Genomic DNA, 19,019 nt, shown 5'->3' on the forward strand with positions numbered 1-19,019 from the left:
GAGCATAGAGGACAATAGAGTCTTGTATAATTTGCTGTGGCCTAATTGCAACACCATAATTTGAACTTTTCAGCTTCATGCCAAGGTCTGTTAAACATCATAAATATTAGAAAATTATTGTTACATATTTTTTCCTGCCATCCAGCTGGAAACGTGTGCCTATAAAGATTCTACATTTTTATCACATAGAGACAAATTGAACTCCCCATGCGTAACTTCGTGAGAGTTTGTTTTAAGACTCCGGGATCACTGTTAGCAGAGTCCTTATCCATATTTAGTTTGCTGACTGATGCTGCTCGAGGGTCTGAGCATCCTGGGACGCACCAAACAGTCCATCCTGCCTTGCACTTCGCATCTGCAGTGCCAATAATGGTGATTTTATCACAACAGGGGAAAGCGATAATGAACCAGTGATGCACATGCATAGTCACAGTATTCTCCAGGTTGGACTCTCCCAGCCCGCAGTGGATAATTAGCATCTCTCACATGTGCTTAGACTTGATTAAAACTCAGTTTACAGTGAGCGGCGCTGTGAGGTTGCCATCTGTCACCTGCAGAGGCCACCCTGTGATGTGCTCTTGTCTGGGAAAGCTGGTTGGAGTGTGCGAATGTGTGTGTGTATATATTTTGATGAAGGATTGAAAAAGATGTGGCATAGACAGAAATGAGAGAAACAAGCGAGGCATGAAGCCATCGGAAGCATTCCATTAAATAAGAGTTCCTGCTCTCTCCCTATGGGCTGTTTATTAGAGCCAATATACTTATTTTCTTTCTACAGAAAAGCCTTTGACTGCAGTTTTGATGTTTGTATTACTATATTTACTTGAACCATAAGACTGCAGCTTGCATCTTTGTGAAGTGGGTTAAAAAAGTACGAAAGCTTCATGGTTCATAAAACATTCCGTGTTTTAATGTCAAAAATATTTTTCCAAACAAATGCATGTTTACTGAGCCCTTTTATTCTTCTAAAACTAAACATTTCATCCCACACATGCAATAAAACGTTCATCAAACCTGCCACATTTACTGCAAAAAACACATTTGCGGTATTATTTATTTTTTTGGTATGAGATCACTGAACTTGTTACATGTAATAAATTCTGTTGCCATAGTGATGTCTTCTGAATTTAATGTTCTCTCATAAAATGTTTGGGCAATTGAAGAGGACACATGCAGAAATGAACCCTCATCCATATGTCAGATAAGGAGACAAGTGCCCTCTGGAAAAACAACATAGAGGAAATATTTGTTGAGGTCTGAGTGATTTTCCTGAGGCACTGCTGCATTATGCCACCAACCGGAACCATGTTGTTGTCTCTTGTTTTTGTTAGATTAGAGCCACTGTCGGGGACTTTGTTTTTGTTAGCTGTGAGTGCTTCTGAGGAAAAAGAAAATCTACTCTTTTATATGAATTGGGTATTGGTTATGGCTGTGGTTGGCAGGAAATCTAAAGTCAGTAAGCAAACGTTTATTGAATGAGGTGCTGCAAAAAAAGAACATTGTCAGTAAGATGTCAGAGATGTGAACAAAACCTTTCCTCTTTATGTGCATAAGTTATCACCTGCATTTGCAACAAACATACTTTACCAGCTACGCAGGTATGCATCACTATGGTGCTTCAAAGTAATGATGAGGTAATTACATTCATAATCAAATTTATCACTGATGCCTGACCTTTGACCACTTCCTGAAAGGGTTTCTGAAATTCCACTAAATCTAAATTGAGGCAAGCTAATTTACATACAGTAGGAATCATGAGTCCTCTAAATTACTTTGTTTTGAGTTCAGAAACGTGCTCTGTAACCAAAGATAAAATGCATCGGCAATAACAAGTAGCTGTATTTTTTTTTGGCCGTTTGTAGAAAAACGCTAACCTTTCAAGAATGTCAACTAAACTGAAAAAATCTGTCAGAGCAAAACAGTATTACTACTTGCAACCTGTTTAAAAGCCTCATTTAGTCATGTTCACAGGCCTTTGCCTTTCTCATGATAAATACAACCATCCTTTGAGATTTCTCTCCATATTTGGTTTTTCTTCCGCTCTTTTCTTTCACCATGTGTCTATCTCTCTCCAACCGTTGTCTGTAGACTACTATTAGGGAGAGCTGGCAATAAGCCTCAAAGAAACCCAGAATGCAATGAAGTCGGTGTCCATTCCCTGTAAATGAACAAAGCATACTTTACATGTCAAAAATCAAGAAACAATACAATGTGCCTTTGATTCACTTCCAATGTAAGTGCATAGGAGGTTTTAAATGGAAATTTAGCAGAGCTTCAGTGCTGATGCTTGATTGCAAATGTAGACACAAACAAGGCTAAACACAATGGAAAATAAACCACGAAGTGCAATCTTCATAACAAAATAAATAAATAAAAATATCTCCATGTCTTTACATAACTTTTATCACAGGTTCAGGTCATAGTTATTTAGCTTCTATTTTTTTTTTTTTTTTTTTTTTGCAGCTAACTGTTTCATCAATGCTCACTACAGTGCTTGCTAGCATTAAAGAAAAACAATGGTAAACACACTGAGGAAATACAAGTAAACACTATGTATTTGTCAAAATTGAATAGACATTTACAAAGTGTGTTTGTGTCCCTTTTTATGTCAATGGGAGTTTTAAACTGGTGCTTTTTTGTGTGTTTGTTTTAACAGCTAGCTTTGCTGCAATGCTAATGCTAACATGCGTGAACAGAAATATCGATACAGAGTTATTTTATTTTTGGTAATTTCTTTAAGAGTACTATTGCAGAAAATGTATTGTTAGGGTTTTGATCATTTCACTCTTCATCGTTATTTTACCAGTACAGTTTTGGTCGTTTTGTACCTGACTTTTTTGGGCACAAAACTGTTAAAGTTATTTGACTCCTAGAACAAATATCTATCAGCAGGGGGTCACTTATTATTTATTAGATTTGTTGGGTTATTTAGATTTGAAGAGGGATTTGTTGGGACCCACAGCCATGAATACAACATGAAAGATGCGGTACAAACTTTTCAGGAACTTTCAAAATAAATTGCATTTAACCAACCTCCAGAAACTGAGGAAAGGGGGGGTAGCAGCAGACTTCCCATGGTGCTGTATAAAAGCACCCCCTTTCCAAGGAATCTTTCTCTTCCACTGCTCCTCTGCAGGATCGGGACAGGAGAGGCACAGCGCGTTAATGTCTCTTTGATGGCAAACAGACATAACTCTTCAACTGGATCCAAGAGTGTCATACAATCATCGATCATATGCACTAAGATAAGTCAAAATGAATCACTGTATGTGTATCCGGTAGATTCATTCATAACGGGATAATAATTAAGGTACAAGCCTGGCTTGACTTTTCTCTCTGAGGCCTATAGAATCAAGCTGTTTTATAGAGAATTCCCGGTAGAGACGCTGTCTCTACGAAGCCGAGTGAAGCAGTTTCCCAGTCTGAAAGAAGGACAACAGGAGCCGCATCACCGTGTTTAGGGTAACATGTAGTTTGGTGGCCGAACGAGCCACTCCCCACAGCTAATGTGGACGTTTCTTCAAACTTCATCTCTACGACGCAGATTGAAGCAGTTTCCCGGTCTGAAAGGAGGACAGCAGGGACCGCATCACCGTGGTTGCAGTAACTGTGCAGTTGGTTGGTGGACAGAGCGAGCCGTCCTTCACCCACTGCTACGGAGGTTAGCTGAAGCTAACCCTTTGTTCACAGAGCTTTCTTCAAACTTCGCCGTCGCCCTGACAACTTCTCCTCAGCACGGTTCATGAGAGGTTAGGGGTTTGGGCAGCGAGAAGTGATTTAGGATGAAATGATCTAAACGTTTTTCATTTTATGAAGTTTGGTTTTGTTTGTGTTGAACTCAGCTATCTTAGTCCTAGCAGACTATCTGCTCACCACGTGCTCAGTTTTGTGTTCTGTGTTTGTGTGTTTTTGAAGTTAAGACACACTTTATTTAAAGGGTGATGTTAAACACAGAAGATGCATAAGCAGTCCGCGCTTATGCATTTTAACCCTTTTATTAACGGTATTTTAAAGGTGTGTGTTTGATTCTGGTGCCAAGCTTTCAGCTTTTTTTGTTAGCTTTCACTGCTAAAAGCTAAGAACACGTGCTTGCCTGCTAAAGAATATTTACCCAGAAACGTTGTTAGTTTTCAATCCAGTAAATAATATTTCCCTAACATTATTTTACTAAACTTGATAACTAAGTAAAACCCATTAAGCCCCATTTCTCTAGAAAGATTTGGCTCTTTTCCAAAATATTTCCTTGAATATTTTACCACTTCCTTAATAATATTTCTTTGAATATTATTTTAATAAGTAAAGGCAGCTAATGAGACACCATTGAGAAGTAGTCATCCAGAAGGTTGGTTTTATTCAGCAGATCATTCTTAAAACATTATTTTATTAAAATAATATTTTATGTGATCTTGCATTGTGAAGGGTTGTCTAAAGGTATGCTGATTATTGCCTAAGTTGGTTCCAAGAATAACTTAACTCCATTTCCAGATTCTTCAAGATAATCCTTGGTTCTCAAACATAAACATTGCATGGTAATGTTGCATCACTTTTTCGGTCATGGTTTCAACCATCTTTAATCAATTTGTTTATATTGTACATAGTCCATTAGTCTTCGTTATTCTTTAATTCTGCTTGGTAGTTTAGTTGGATTGTTTTAGCATAGTAAAGAGTTTGTTGATTGAAATGTTTGACTTTGAGTTGACTTATATTTGTTAATAAATTCTTGTATTTTAAGAAATTGTGTGAATTCATTCCATGTGTGTGCAGAGTTTATGCTGTTCAGTAATGTCAGAGCTTGGCTCACTCTTTTCAATCTTGTCCTGATACCACCGCCTTACTGGGCTGGTATTCACAGGACAACCCTTAATAGACCGAAATAGTATTTGATAAAATATTAAAATATTAATATTAAATATTAAATAATATATTCAGATTCATAGTCACAACAGATCTATATATTTTGTTAGAGACACCACATATAAATCAGATCAATACAATGCAATACAAAGTTTTTGTAATTTAAATTATGCATGACATTTGAAAGTTTTTATCATGGTTCAGACTCAGAATCAGAATCAGAATCAGAAAAGCTTTATTGCCAAGTACGTTTTTGGACATACAAGGAATTTGTTTTGGCGTAGTCGGTGCAATACAATACAAATTAAACAGTATAAACATATCTACAATATAATATAAATATATGTGCACAGTTTTAAGTGAGTGAGAGTAAATATAGAGCAGTATAGGATGCAAGAGCAGTACAACAGTGCAGGTGATCATTGTGCAAGTAAAGCAGGAGTCCATGCTGAGCGTTAATGTAACGCATAGAGTTGCAGGTTACAGGTGTCCTGTCAGCAAAAAAAAGGGGGTGGGGGGTGGGGGGAGGGAGAGTGTCAGTCAATATTCATCCCCTGAGTTTGTCAAAATACTTGGTTATAGTAAAAACTAAACTCATACGCCATGGTTTAAGTACATGGGTATCAAATTGTTTGATTATTGGTATGAAACAGAAACAAGAAGAGATTAAATGAAAAAAATGTAGAAACAAAATAGCAAAGTGGTGAATTGCCAACAAGCAATTTTTTAAACCATTTCGTGCTTAAAACAAATAATCTTCTCTGCAGCTTAATTATTCTTTCCATAGTTGTGTGTGTGTATGTGTGTGTGGCTGAGAAACACAGTTTACATAAAGGCAAATTAGTTTTTTATTCAGACTGAACAGTCTACAAACGGATTTTTTGTGAAAATATTTTGTTTTATTTTAATAAAATAAAAACAAATCATTATATGCTTATTCTACCACCGGTGGTGTTGCAACCTTGGTAGTACGTCCTTACTAATGTAGAAAACAGCTTTTCTTTCACAATGTCAGTTTAAGCCGTTAATAACACATTCTCCTCTTCCTCAAATTTGCTCAGACTTGTAAGTGTGTCTACAGAAAAACTGCTGAAAAGATACATTTATTTTAGTAACATCTCTATCGAAAATTACATCTGCACAAACTGCATCTTAATAATGACCTCTGGTAGTGACCTTATATTTATTCTTGTGTTTTGATGATCGCACCATAACATCATAACATTTTGACTTTAAAGAGCTCATCTAATCTCAAGAGCGGCCTCATATTTCATTGAAATCTGTGTGTCCGCCTGTTCCCTTCGCCAAGCATGTGCTCTTAGCACCCATGAATCTTATTTTCACAGCAGATAGGGTTTCTTTTCATTCACATTTGCATTTCGAGAGCTGTGAAGGGCTTGGAAACAGCCAGCACACAGAAGTCATTTAGGAATTCAGCAATTCAAGGCCCCTGGAAGTGTATACTCACAGTTTGGCTCAATTAGTACAAAAAAGGGGTCCCTGCTTGACAAATTAGCACACAAAATGTCAGCTGGTAGTTTAGCACATCCACAAAGAGTACTTGCAAATTAGCACATATTTTGAGGAGGGAGCTGGCACATCATTATGAACTGAAAGAGCCCAGGAAATTAGCACATCTGTTGCCAAAGTTGAGAATTAATACATGTTACACGATCACAGGTTTCCAACTTGGAGCTGGGTCAGGAACCATGGCCATGGCAACCATTTCTAATTGAGGAATGTGTATGTGCTCATTAAAAGAGATTGATGAAATTGATCTTGTGGCAACAAACACGCTAATTATTACACAGAGTGCAGGTATCCCCGAATGCTGCAGGCGTGCACTCTAAATTCCCACATCAGTCACATTTTCCCTGGACTCAGTTGTTTCTTATCCGACAGATTTATTTAGTCTCAATCATTGCTATGCGTGCTCATGTGTGTTCACACTTGCATCGTCAAGTGTGTGAGTCAGCTTGAGGCTTAGTGTCCAGCAGTGGCAGGTGACAGTCCACTCTAATGTCAAGAGGCTTTAGGTTGGCAGCATTAATTCTGTTCTGGAGGGAACAATCCCAACAAGCTAGACAAGGAATGGTCAGATGATGCTATGTTTAGTTTTCAGACTGTATCAGTTGCCAATCAACTGATCGATTTCAGATATTGATTTACTGACGGATTTGCTGTATTAAATAATAACCTTTAGTTATTTTTATTTCATGAATAGTGCAACTGTAAGAACTGGTTCAATTTGTGGTGCAATATCTTATTGAAACAGATGCATAAAATAGTTTACTTACTGGCTTCCATTCAGTTTTACATTTTATTTTATTTCATATAACTCTTTTACTAGAGTATGTCAGCCTACCTCGATTTCCTGCAATTAATTAATAGACAACCTCAATCTTATATTTTGCCCTTCATTTCAAAGTAGGCAATCACAGTTGTTTCTGTAGAGACGCCTTTGGGCAGACAGGCTTTGTTATTTACCCCTTGAAAACAAAAATTTCAGGGGCAGAGCTGTGTTTTTTAAATCAACTCACAAATGCAAATGTTTTCTCATTTAACATATTTTTAATGGCTCAAAAACCATCAAATGTCTATTTTGAACTATTTTAATATACTGTCTTACATTTAGTATTATTGTTAAACATTATTAACAAGGATAAAATTAGCACAAACGCTGAAATTCTTACATTATTACCACTTCTTAATTAAAAATATTTAGCCACCATTAAAACCATTATGATGTGTCATTTTGTTCGACATCATAGTCAAATTGTCTCAACAAGCCAAAAAAAATAAAAATTAATAGAACAATATTTGACTGTTTAAGCCTAATACCCATAACATTAAACATTACGCACCTCTTGGATAATATGTTGGTCCCCCTTTTGCTGTAAGCAACCATAACCCTTTGAGGCACTGTCTTTACCAGACCCATGAAGGTCTGATTGTGGTGTCTGGGAGCAAAAATTGACCAGCAGATCCTTTAATTCCTGTATGTTGAGAGGTGGGGCCACCATAGATCAGACTGGCTGTTCCAGTGCATCCCAGTCATCCTTGACTGCACTGAGATCTGAGGACGTTTGTTGTACAAAAACTCATAGAGTGTTTCTGAACAATTTTTGCTATGTGACGAGGTGCATTATCCTGCTGCAAGAAGCCATAGCCAAAACGGAATGCAAAGGAATAAAAGAAAATAAAGGAATAATGTGTCAATAAACGAATGTCCAAGGTATGCAGTAATTCTTAGGTAGGTGCTACTTGTCAAAGTAACAACAACATGGATGGCAGGACCAAAGGTTTCTTATCAGAACATTGGCCAAAGCATAATACTACCTTACCTTTTCCCTTAGTTTGTGTGGGTGCCATATACAGTATTATTGAATAAATTCGAATATTCATAACTTTCAGTAACTCAATCCACTAAGTAAAGCACAGTAAATTGATTAATTACACGCAGACTGATGTTCTCAAACCTTTATTTCTGTTAATTATGATGATTTTCCACTTTAAGACAATGAAAACACAACATTGGAGTTTAGGATTTTACATCAGACCAATATAAAACAACAGAAATGTGGGCTTTATGAAAAGAACAGCATGTTTAATACCTGTTTAAAGGTTGTTATTATTAAGATTCTTTTAATCTGACAAATGATCCTCATCGGAATGCATTTTCTAATTTAATAAATATGACTGTATATTACCCAGGTAAGCAATGCACATGCATCTGGCCATTTACTTTATTCTACAGACTAGGTTGCCTTGTTCCATGGTCCAGTTTTAAACCTCACATACCGATTATTGGCACTTTTGACATAAAAGCTGCAGTTTCTTAAGCTATCAAATTTTTTGTGAAACTCTCAAATCCTTCCTATTTTCCTTGCTTCTAACATATCAACTTTGAGGACATGATGTTGCCTACTTTTTACCACCTAATACCAGGGACTATGATAATCAGTGTTATTCACTTCACCTGTTAGTGGTCATAATTCTGTGCCTGATCTATGTATACTTTGACTAAAAGAACACCAAAATTACGGTAATGTCTAGGTTTGGTGTGCATATCTGTCCCTCGAGGGTTGCTGCCCTGTGGGTTAAATGTGTTCATGTTAGATCAGCTTCTTAGAGGTGTGTGCCATTTCTCAGTGAACTATTTTAACCAAAACTTGAATGAAGTGAAAGGAGACTGGGTAGGGGAAGGGGTAACACTAAAATTGGATTCACCGCTAATCTTAGCAAACATATTTTCTACATATTATTGTTTTGTTTTATAAGTTTTAAGTTTTATCAAAAAATGTATTCAATTGCAATGTATTTTACGTTATTATTGTAAAAGTGTTTACCGTAATTCAGAATGCAGACTCAAATAATTTTAAGCTGAATAATGATCATGCTTCATAAATCAGTGCTTATTAACTCTGAGCCAGCTGCTGAGTTAAGATTATTACCACAGATTTATTTATTGCTGATCACTTAACCAGTATAATTGTGATAATCCTAACTTTTTTATTTATAATGTTCATCACAATTTTATCTCTTGCCACACTACAGAATAATCTACCAAATAAGAATCTACAATAAAAGTAGAACCTAAAGATTAAGTCTTAAATTATGCATTGTAAATCAATGTTTGATGTGATTAAAGAGAATTAGTAAACGTATGGAAAAATAGATCTCTTTTTTGAGGATTTTAATGAACTGATCATCTTGTGATAATTAAAGTCTTTTATTATTTCTGACATTCCTCCTAATATCTAATTATTTTTCATGTAATTTTCGGTTTCTTTCTGTTTAGTTAGGTAGACTGAAATAAAAAATAGCATCAAACCGCAAAAAAAATAAAAATTAATGACAAATGATTACATGTCAAGCAATGGCACACAGATAATTGAAAAGATAGTTTTGTGCCCAGTACACCTACTATTTGGTCTGTTTATAATAGGTACTAACGACACATACCCTGTGCTCTGCTCAGATATCTGGGGATATATTTTCAGGTAGAGAGAGAGAATTGGCCCCTGTGCAGCACAGAAAGGTCACTCCACCACTCTACCAAGGGGAGCATCAGATTAATGACCGGGGGTGGCAACTCTCTGCAGGCCTTCATGCATCATGTCCCATTCACTGCCAAACATGTTGGGGAGCACTCCCACTGGGAATTTCAGTGATATTTATGGAGCATTCCCATCACTTTTGCCTCCTGCCTATTGGCTCTGAGTACTGATCCTCATTTGTTGAAAAATGGAGGGAGACAGAAACAGGCCATGGGGGGTTGGGATGCAGTGGGTGGTCAGAGGTCTTAGAGCCCCTAAGTGAGGGACTTCATGCATATACCTGGGCCAGCTGCCTCAGGCAGCCACCCTACAGCCCACCACCCTCCTGAAGCTACACCATTAGTCACAGAGACAAGTCGTCCATATTGTCACAATGCACACCCCCACCCCTTGCAGCAAGCCGCTGTTCAGATTCCAAAACTGTCAATGCTTCAGCACCATAGCATAGATGAGTCACTATGGCAACATATCTGAATCTCATCGCTCATTGTACAGAGCAACCTTGGGTGGAAAGAGCTGGCTGGATTTCTATTCATTGGTGTGTAAATAACTTTTTTCTTTTTGGAGCCATTTTCTCTGCAAAGATTCGAAGCACTCTGAAGTCACAAAAAATAGCCTTGGCTTTAATAACTTCTCAGAACAGCATGTGAACTGAAGAATGTTTTACGTAAACATGAATTACAATGATATTTTGTTAAGATTGCATGTGAAGATTTCTGTACACAGAAAAATAACATTTAAATCACACATTTTCATTTAGCAAACAAGGTGTCAACCAAGTTATTTATAAGGTGTTTAACACAATACAAAACTATAAAGGCTTGGAATTAAAGATTCTCTTGCATTGTATTTTCATTTTTGACTTTCTGCTCATTTTTTAAAATCCTATTCTGCTCCAAACACAGACACACACAAAAAAGCAAACATTGCATACACACACACAAACACATCTAAATACCCACAGACCATAAAATCAGCTGGCCTGTTTTCTCATCCGGTTGGTTATTCAGCTCATAACCCACTCTGAGCTTTCAGTTGCGCCATAATTTACACCGGTCCTGGCAAATGTGACTGCACAGTTCACAGAAACAGAAACACTCCCGCATATGCACACACACACACACACACACACACACACACACACACACACACACAGGTTTGCTGATTATCCCTGCTGTAATTCACTCACCTGCAATCAGACAGACCACAAAAGCAAGCATGAGGAGGATGGAGGAAATGATGAGATAGGTAGTATTATTAGGCTTTAATCAAGGAAAATATACCAGTCAGACGACAAGTAGGGGGAAAGACTTTTCAAAGGTTCATGAAGTTACTTGGGGAGAAATGTCATCAGTCACAGCAATCAATATAGGGACTATTTGATCTAAAAATTTTAATTAAGTATTCATGTTAAGTGTTGCATGCAACTAAAAATTAGCAATTTTTGTTTTCTAGTTGGTTGTGCGGTGTAAGTGTAAGTGACACATCCATGGCAAGTGTGGTGTGGATTCAGCCCCCTGAGTCAAGCATTGTAAAACCATGCTTTGCTGCAATTTTGGGTTGTCTCTTCTTCTAACATGATTTAACCCAGATTTGCCCTTTAGTTAGCTCCTTCCTTTGTCTCGTGATCTCTGACCAGGTTCCCTGTCCACGCTAAAGAAAAACAGCGTGATGCTGTGCCGCCGTGCTTCACTATTGGAATATTGTTTTTAGGATGATATGCAGTATTAGATTTCAGCCACACATGAGTGTTTGTATGAAGAATTATGAAGAATTTTGATCTCATTCGACCCGAGGATCATCTTCCACATATTTGCTGTGGTCCCTTGCTTGACTTGTGGCAAACAATGATTGAGACTGCTTATGGATTTCCCTCAACAATGGCTTTCTTCTTGCAACTCTTCCATAATTGCATAGCTAACAGTTGTCCTGTCAACGGCTACCTCAGCTGTGGATCTGTTCCACTCCTCTAGAGTTACAGTGGGTCTGTTGGCTGCTTCTGTCATTAATACGCTCCTTGCCTGGCCTGTGACTTTAGCTGGAACCGCATGTTTTATATATATAATTTTATTTGTAGATATCAAAGAGAAGAGGGTTAAAAGAACATTTATACCACACCTTTCAGATTTTAATTTGAGAAAAGATGTTGAAAATCATTTATTTGATTTTGTGTCTGCATTTAAATCTGAGGTTATACAGTTACAAACTCTTATAATGTGCAGGGCATATGAATAATTTTGGATGGTACTGAATGATTTCTGTTAAATCATGTTCAAGTCATTTAGCAACTCAAAGGAATCTGATGAGCATAATTTAACACCATTATGCTTAGCTTCACACTCACTAAAATAGGCCTGCAGTGTTCAATGTGCTTCCCTTGGGATTACATATAATAATTATCTATTAGGTCAGATAGACATAATTTCTATCATTCTTTATGGTATTCATTCTTTTCAAGACTAAAAAGAGAATGTCTACCACATCATACTGCTGTCTAAAAGAATTGCTGAAACAGGAAAAGTAATAGTTCCCCTAATTGCATACAAATAGGTTCAAACATTTACTATATTGCTTTGGAAATGTAGCCCATAATTCCTACTATAACTCCTACTTCAAAAAATGTTTCCTTAGTCTACACTGTGCTACCATAAATGCAGTATAAATGAAAATACCATACAATAGAGTAAAATACCCTAAAGTCTGGCTTCACAGTGGTGACAGTGATAAATCTCACTTTCCTGGGTTAATGACATGTTTTTTGCCCTCCTGCACAGACTTTCTATCACTCTCTGACACAGCCACATGCTATTTATAACTACAATGTCCAATACAGTACAACTACACTTCTTTCTTTTCACCATCTTTAAAAAAAACTTCAGTCTTTTTGTCTATTTTTCTTATTTTCCTTGTCTTATTTTCCCTCCATGTCATTAAACCAGTAAACAGGCTTTAAAGTTTTTCAGTTTAGATTTTGTCAATCCTTTTTTCTGCCCTCTGAGAAGACGAGAGCTTTGAATGTACTCCTGAACTCCACTCTCATCCCCAAGAGAATTTTGCAGACTTGCTCTCACCACCCTCTTTCATCTTTTTACTCTCAAATATTCCCTTTTAAGTCTGAATTTTATAAGCTTCCTTAAGATTTTGGTTTACTTTCAAAGGTGTGGCAGAGTGTTGAAATGCGTTTTTTTATTCTGTGTATTTTCATAGGTGGAAATATGGGTATGTGTTCCAATGAGGCTCATTTGTTAGAAAAATAAGTACCTTTTAAAAATAACAACCTTTAAGCAGGTATTAATCATACATTGCATTAGGCCCACCATTCTTTATGAAAAGTGCTTTTTTTTGTTCCAGTGCAATATTGTAATTTTTGCATAAATTAAATGTCGTGTTTTCATTAGCTGTAAGAGGAAAGTCATCATATGTAACAGAAATAAACGATTTAAAACATCAGTCAGTGTGTGGTTATCCAGTATTATGTTTTACTTAGTGAATTGAGTTACTGAATTTAATGAATTTTCCAATAATATTCCAATTTAATGGGATGCACCTGTAGTTGGGTGATTCTGTTGATGCACATTCATCCTAGTGAAAGATGTGTGGAAATACTTTGCCGTCATTCTCCCAAACTTAATTCAATTCTGAATTTATCTGTACCTCCTCTCATGGTAACTTATGGTTTGGATATTAGATGACAAATTTTTATCTCACCCAGGTCTTTCACATTTTGGCTGTGACAGCAATCTAGCCGCATAGTGTTTTTTACTTGTGGTGTTTGTTTAATGCATCCTCTTAGATTAGTTTTGACATAATCACAACATGTGGCACATTTTTCGTGAGTCGACTCCGAATGCTCGTTGTTTGAGATTGTAAATCACGTTGATGGAACATCTGGGGCTTTAATCATCTCTGTTCAGCCCAAAATAATTGACGAGTCTGGAGGGAGCTGTTAGAAACAGACAGCACCTTACTTCGCAGAAGCAATTATTTGTCTGATGCTGAAATGCTGCTTTTTCATACTGTGTCTTGGTTTTTTTTTCGTGGATTTTTTTTTTTTTTTGATTACGTTTTGTTTAGTAAAGGCAGCAATGTCCTACATATATCTTCATTTGTGATTTGAATGACCTTCTCCTTCATCCTCTTCCCCTCACTTCTCATATTTCACTTCTGAATTGTCCCATTAATTGTTATTATCTATTGTTGTGTCCTGATTTGTATCTTCTATTTTTTCTCTGTTGGCTGTATTTGTTTGCTTTTTATTTGAAAAATGTTCACATTAAAGGACCAAAAGGAGAGAGTGAGACTGTCTGTGCAAGGGAATTTAGGAAGGGCATCCACCCCTGAACTCACCTCCCAATGCAGCTAATAGCCCATAATTGCACTGACTGCTCTCACAGAATGTAAATCAGCTGAAATCCAAACATCTTATCCTCATTGTAAATTTGTTTAATGCCCAGGTATACCCAAACTTTGCATAGTGAACACAACAGTTCAACAGTATGGATTTAGGAGGAAAAACTAATGCTCTGCTTAAACTGTAATCGCCTGGATTAAATTATCATGTTCTTGTATTAGGCCTCCTGTAAGGGATCTGTTGTGATTACAGTTATCTGAATAGACTCTTCAGCAGACTCATTACTTTTATCTTTATTTCTTTTGCTTTCAGGGGGAATATTTGAATCCATTGAGAGTGGCCCCTCTGGAGCAGAGGAATTAGCCTTTAAATTTGCCTTGAACACAATCAACAGGAACCGCACATTGCTCCCGAACACCACACTTACCTATGACATCCAGAGAATAAACATCTTTGATAGCTTCGAGGCCTCCCGGAAAGGTGAGTTAAGAATTAAGGGAAACGTGTATAGCTCTGAAGTTCATAATTTATCAGAGAATTATTTTTTTTATAGTTATTCAAACAGTTGGTGCGATGCCCCGAATTTCATTGTCTATAAAGAGCAAATTAATGCTTTTGCTTCTGAGTCTGAAACATATGCATATTTTTAAATTACAGTAGAATTTAAAGGTAAAGGCAATTCTGCTTTCTGACTAGTGCAGCATGGCTCAGTGTCCCAGGGCAACATGGCCTTGGGGATGACACCCACACATAAAATAAAATGCATCTGTCAGTTGTTTTCCAAACAGGTTTTCTATAATTTATTGGCATATCCAGCTAATGTGGGATCAGGCACCCTCAGTGTAAGAAAATATTGCTAATAAACTGCAGATGGCTAATGACATCAGGTGGATATCTGATTGATAGCTTCTTCTTTATGTTAAAATAAATGAGTTTTTAGTTCTTTTTTTAAAGGAATGTGAGATGCATTTGGTCACAGAAAGCTGAAAATCTAAAATATCCTAACTGACTGGTTAAACCTCAGCTGAATTACCCTGAAAATAAATTGATTAAAACACAGTTTGAGGTTTATGAAACAGCATTTTTAAAGCTTTTTTTAATATTAGAACCATGAATGAAGTGTGAAAAACACAGTATATAGACCGGTCAAGCCCAGACTATATCATTCCAAACTGATTAGAGGTATTTAGAGCAAAGTTCGTTTGGTTTAGATTTTTATGGTGAAAAAATTTCCGAGTCATTTCCTATGCATTTTGCAACAAAATTAGGAGTATACAGTGCATAATAAATTAGGAACTTGGCTCAAAATTTCTCAAATCCTTCTGTTGTCAAATTGCTGCTCAAAACACGAAACAAGTTGTGAATGAGGAGAAAAATGATCCAGTAGTTTCTGACACATCTGTAACAGTAGTTTATATATATTGTGTTTGTGTATTATGCATCAAAAAGGACCATCTCCTTTAAACAGTGTCTATATTTTGCAGGGTGTCAGGAAATTATCCAGTAGACTTTTGTATATCTGCATTCCTAAAGAAACTAGAAGCATTGACCAATAATAGCCCAAAATACCAGAAAATAAAAACTTAAGCCTAAACATTTGTCCTTATCATTATTATTATCATATAATTTTTATTTTCCTCAACTAGATTTCTTCTTGATTTTATGAAGCAATACTTCTAATATTTTATTGTTATGTGACCATATTTTTGGGCAAAAATTCACTCTGAAGTTAACCTAACCAAAAATGAAAAATAAAACTGACTCAATGTATAATCTTTTTACTTCCATACAGCATGTGACCAGCTTTCTCTTGGAGTGGCTGCCATTTTTGGCCCCTCGCACAGCTCTTCTGCCAATGCAGTCCAGTCCATCTGCAACGCTTTGGGAGTGCCCCACATCCAGACCAAGTGGAAGCATCAAGTCTCTGACAACAGAGACTCATACTATGTCAGCCTGTATCCTGACTTCTCCTCCCTCAGTAGAGCCATCCTCGACCTGGTGCACTTCTTCAAGTGGAGAACCGTCACTGTGGTCTATGACGACAGCACAGGTACAGGTAGAGTCGGTGTTTGTCCTTATCCTCTACATTTACACTATAAATGTCTAAGAATAAAGATAAAAACAGGTTGTAGGTGACTGCAAAGTGTAACACTACTCCTGAGAGTTCAGTGAATGCTTTGTAACCTGTCAAGTTAATTCAGAAATCAATAGCTTATTGTTCTGTCTTAGTCCTCCAGGTGCTGCCAATGTCAGTCTTCCAAGAGACTGAACAGCAGCACAGAAAGAAAAAAAAAACATAAAGAAAATTACCCAGAATGACCCTGTGTCTCTTCAGCTTAATGTAATGCAAAACTGTAGTATGTGGGGGCTGACAACAGCCATTAATAACACACTAAGACACTTGATCTCCGAGGGTGGCTATCAAATGTGTCTGCAAGCTATTCTGTCTGAGCTGGAACTTTGTGGAGTGGCTTATAATATGCATTTAAAAGGCAAGTCATATTTTAGCTTGAGTACAGTGATATTTTTATGAGGTATAGTGTAATCACTCCGAAAAGGATGACAATATTCCAATGCTTATCCTCAATTTATGAGCTATTTGGCATGATGCGTCTGACAACTAAATGTAAGTAAATTACACAGAGACACAAGGAAAATCACACTTCAGAAGGATTGTCTGATGAATTCACTCCCCTGTTCACTCAAATGGAGAGTGTCTTGTGCTTGTTATGTGTAATTGTGCTGGTAAATTTATAAAACCCTGTTTTGTTGCTTTTCTCCATATACAGTGCTTTGCATAACAATTCATACCCCTGGAATGTTTTCATATTTTATCATGTCGAGTGATTTAAGGTATTTTACAAATAAAACCAAAAAAGTGGGCAATTCATGTTGTTCAGCCCCTTTGAAATTGATTACCCTAAATAAATTTTAGATAAAGACATTTTCTTCAGAAGCCACATAATAAGTTAATATTGTCTACTTGTGTGAACAAACGACATCTTAAATACCAAGGAACATGGCAGATAGGCCAGGAAAAGAGATGTGCTGCTGAATGTATCATCTATACATAGGGAGTATGGCAGAACTTCAAACCTTCTAAGAAATTCTTGTCAACGGGTGCAGCGCTGGTGGTGTATGGGTTAAGCATGCAACCATATGCAGAGGCTATAGTTCTCAGTGCGGCTGTCCTGGATTCGAGTCCTGAACCTGGCAACCTTTGCCGAATGTCTCCCCCTTTCTTTGCCCTCTTTCGTGTCTGCCACCAATTGGAACAATGAAAAAATAAAGGCCTCTATTTATAAAAAAAAGAAATTATTGTTCATCTAAACTGACAGGTCAAGGAGAGCATCAATTAAAAAAGCTGCAGACAGGCCCTGTTAGGGCTTGCGAGATATAGGACCCCAGAATGCAGACTAGAAGGCAGCATGTCGGTAAGTAAAAAAGGTTTAATAACAAAAACTCACTCACAGCAGGAGCCAGGAACAAAACAACAAACGGGCAGGCGAGACAGGCATGGCATGATCAAAAAACAAAACTTGGTTTGAGAAATGTTTCCACGATAAATGACAGAACAGGTGTGTATTTATGGAGTGTGACCAGGTGAAACAAGAAGACAGATTAATAGGTGCAGGTGATCCGAATTAACAGAACAAAACGTGGCTGGAGCAAAACAGAGACTCTTGAACACAAACTAACAGAAACTAGAAAAACATGAAGCAAAAGCATAACCAGATCCGAAAATCAAACTTAACAAAACGTGAACAAGATGACAAACTAAAGCACGACCAGGAAAATAAACAGAAACATGATTCAAAACTTGAACTGTGAATAAGACCAACAAAAACCCAGAAACCAAAAACCAAACAACCCCAAATCATAACAGGTCCATGGTAACTTGAGAGATCCACAGCTCACGATGGAGAATCTCTTGACCAAACAACAATTAGTCTCACACTCAAAAACTCTGGCCATCATGACAAAATACCACAAAGAAAGCCATTGTTACAACAAAGCCACAAGACCTGTTGTTTGCCACAAGTCACAAGGGGACAGATGAGATCAAAATTGAACAGACTAGCCGACATGCAAAATGCTATGTTTGGAGGAAATCTAACACCATTTAAGGTGAAACAAGTTGGTTTTAGAATCCTTGTGGAGAAATGCTTCTCTTTAGCAGTGACAGAGAAGCTGGTCAGAGTTGATGATAAGATAGATTGAGCTAAATACAGGATAATTCAGTAACTAACATACTGCAAAACACCGGAGACTGGGTCAGAGTTTCACTTTCCAGGTGGATAATAACTCTAAACATACAACCAGAGCTACATGTGTGATAATGGTCCTGTCCCAATGGTCCCAATTAAGAATATCTGGCAAGATTTGAAAACTGATGTTCACAGACTTTCTTTGTGTAATCGGATCCAGCATGAGCTATTTTGCAAAGGAGAATGGGCAAAACTGTGTACAGATGGTAGATACATACCTCAAAGGCCTTGCAGCTGTAAGTGCAGTTAAATGTGGTCCTACATGTGGCTGAATAGTACTCCAGACATTCCAGGTTTGGATTTGAACAGAATTTGAAAAACCACTGATGTTTTTGCTTCCATGTCAAAATTATGAACTAGTTTGTGTTGATAAAGACAGTCATGGGGTATGAAGGCATATGCGATGCATTATATTTCACACACATCCATCACATAAGTTTCAGCAAACAGTCAATCGCAGCGCATTCCAGCACCATTACGACCTCT

The 19,019-nt window shown here is 37.2% G+C and overlaps 1 protein-coding gene across 2 annotated transcripts in view; it reads left to right on the plus strand.

Annotated features, from left to right (window-relative positions):
* Nucleotides 1–19,019, plus strand: part of LOC124881923 (glutamate receptor ionotropic, kainate 2-like) — a 107,806-nt gene that overhangs the window by 17,828 nt on the left and 70,959 nt on the right. Inside the window, exons 2-3 of one of the 2 annotated variants that reach the window (XM_047387873.1) lie at nt 14,578–14,745; nt 16,058–16,321. In XM_047387873.1, coding sequence (XP_047243829.1) covers nt 14,578–14,745; nt 16,058–16,321 — 432 coding nt within the window. The remainder of the gene's footprint in view (nt 1–14,577; nt 14,746–16,057; nt 16,322–19,019) is intronic. The other variant, XM_047387874.1, reaches the window with a different exon arrangement.

This window comes from Girardinichthys multiradiatus, chromosome 15 (genome assembly GCF_021462225.1).
Source record: "Girardinichthys multiradiatus isolate DD_20200921_A chromosome 15, DD_fGirMul_XY1, whole genome shotgun sequence".
Taxonomy (NCBI): Eukaryota; Metazoa; Chordata; class Actinopteri; order Cyprinodontiformes; family Goodeidae; genus Girardinichthys; species Girardinichthys multiradiatus.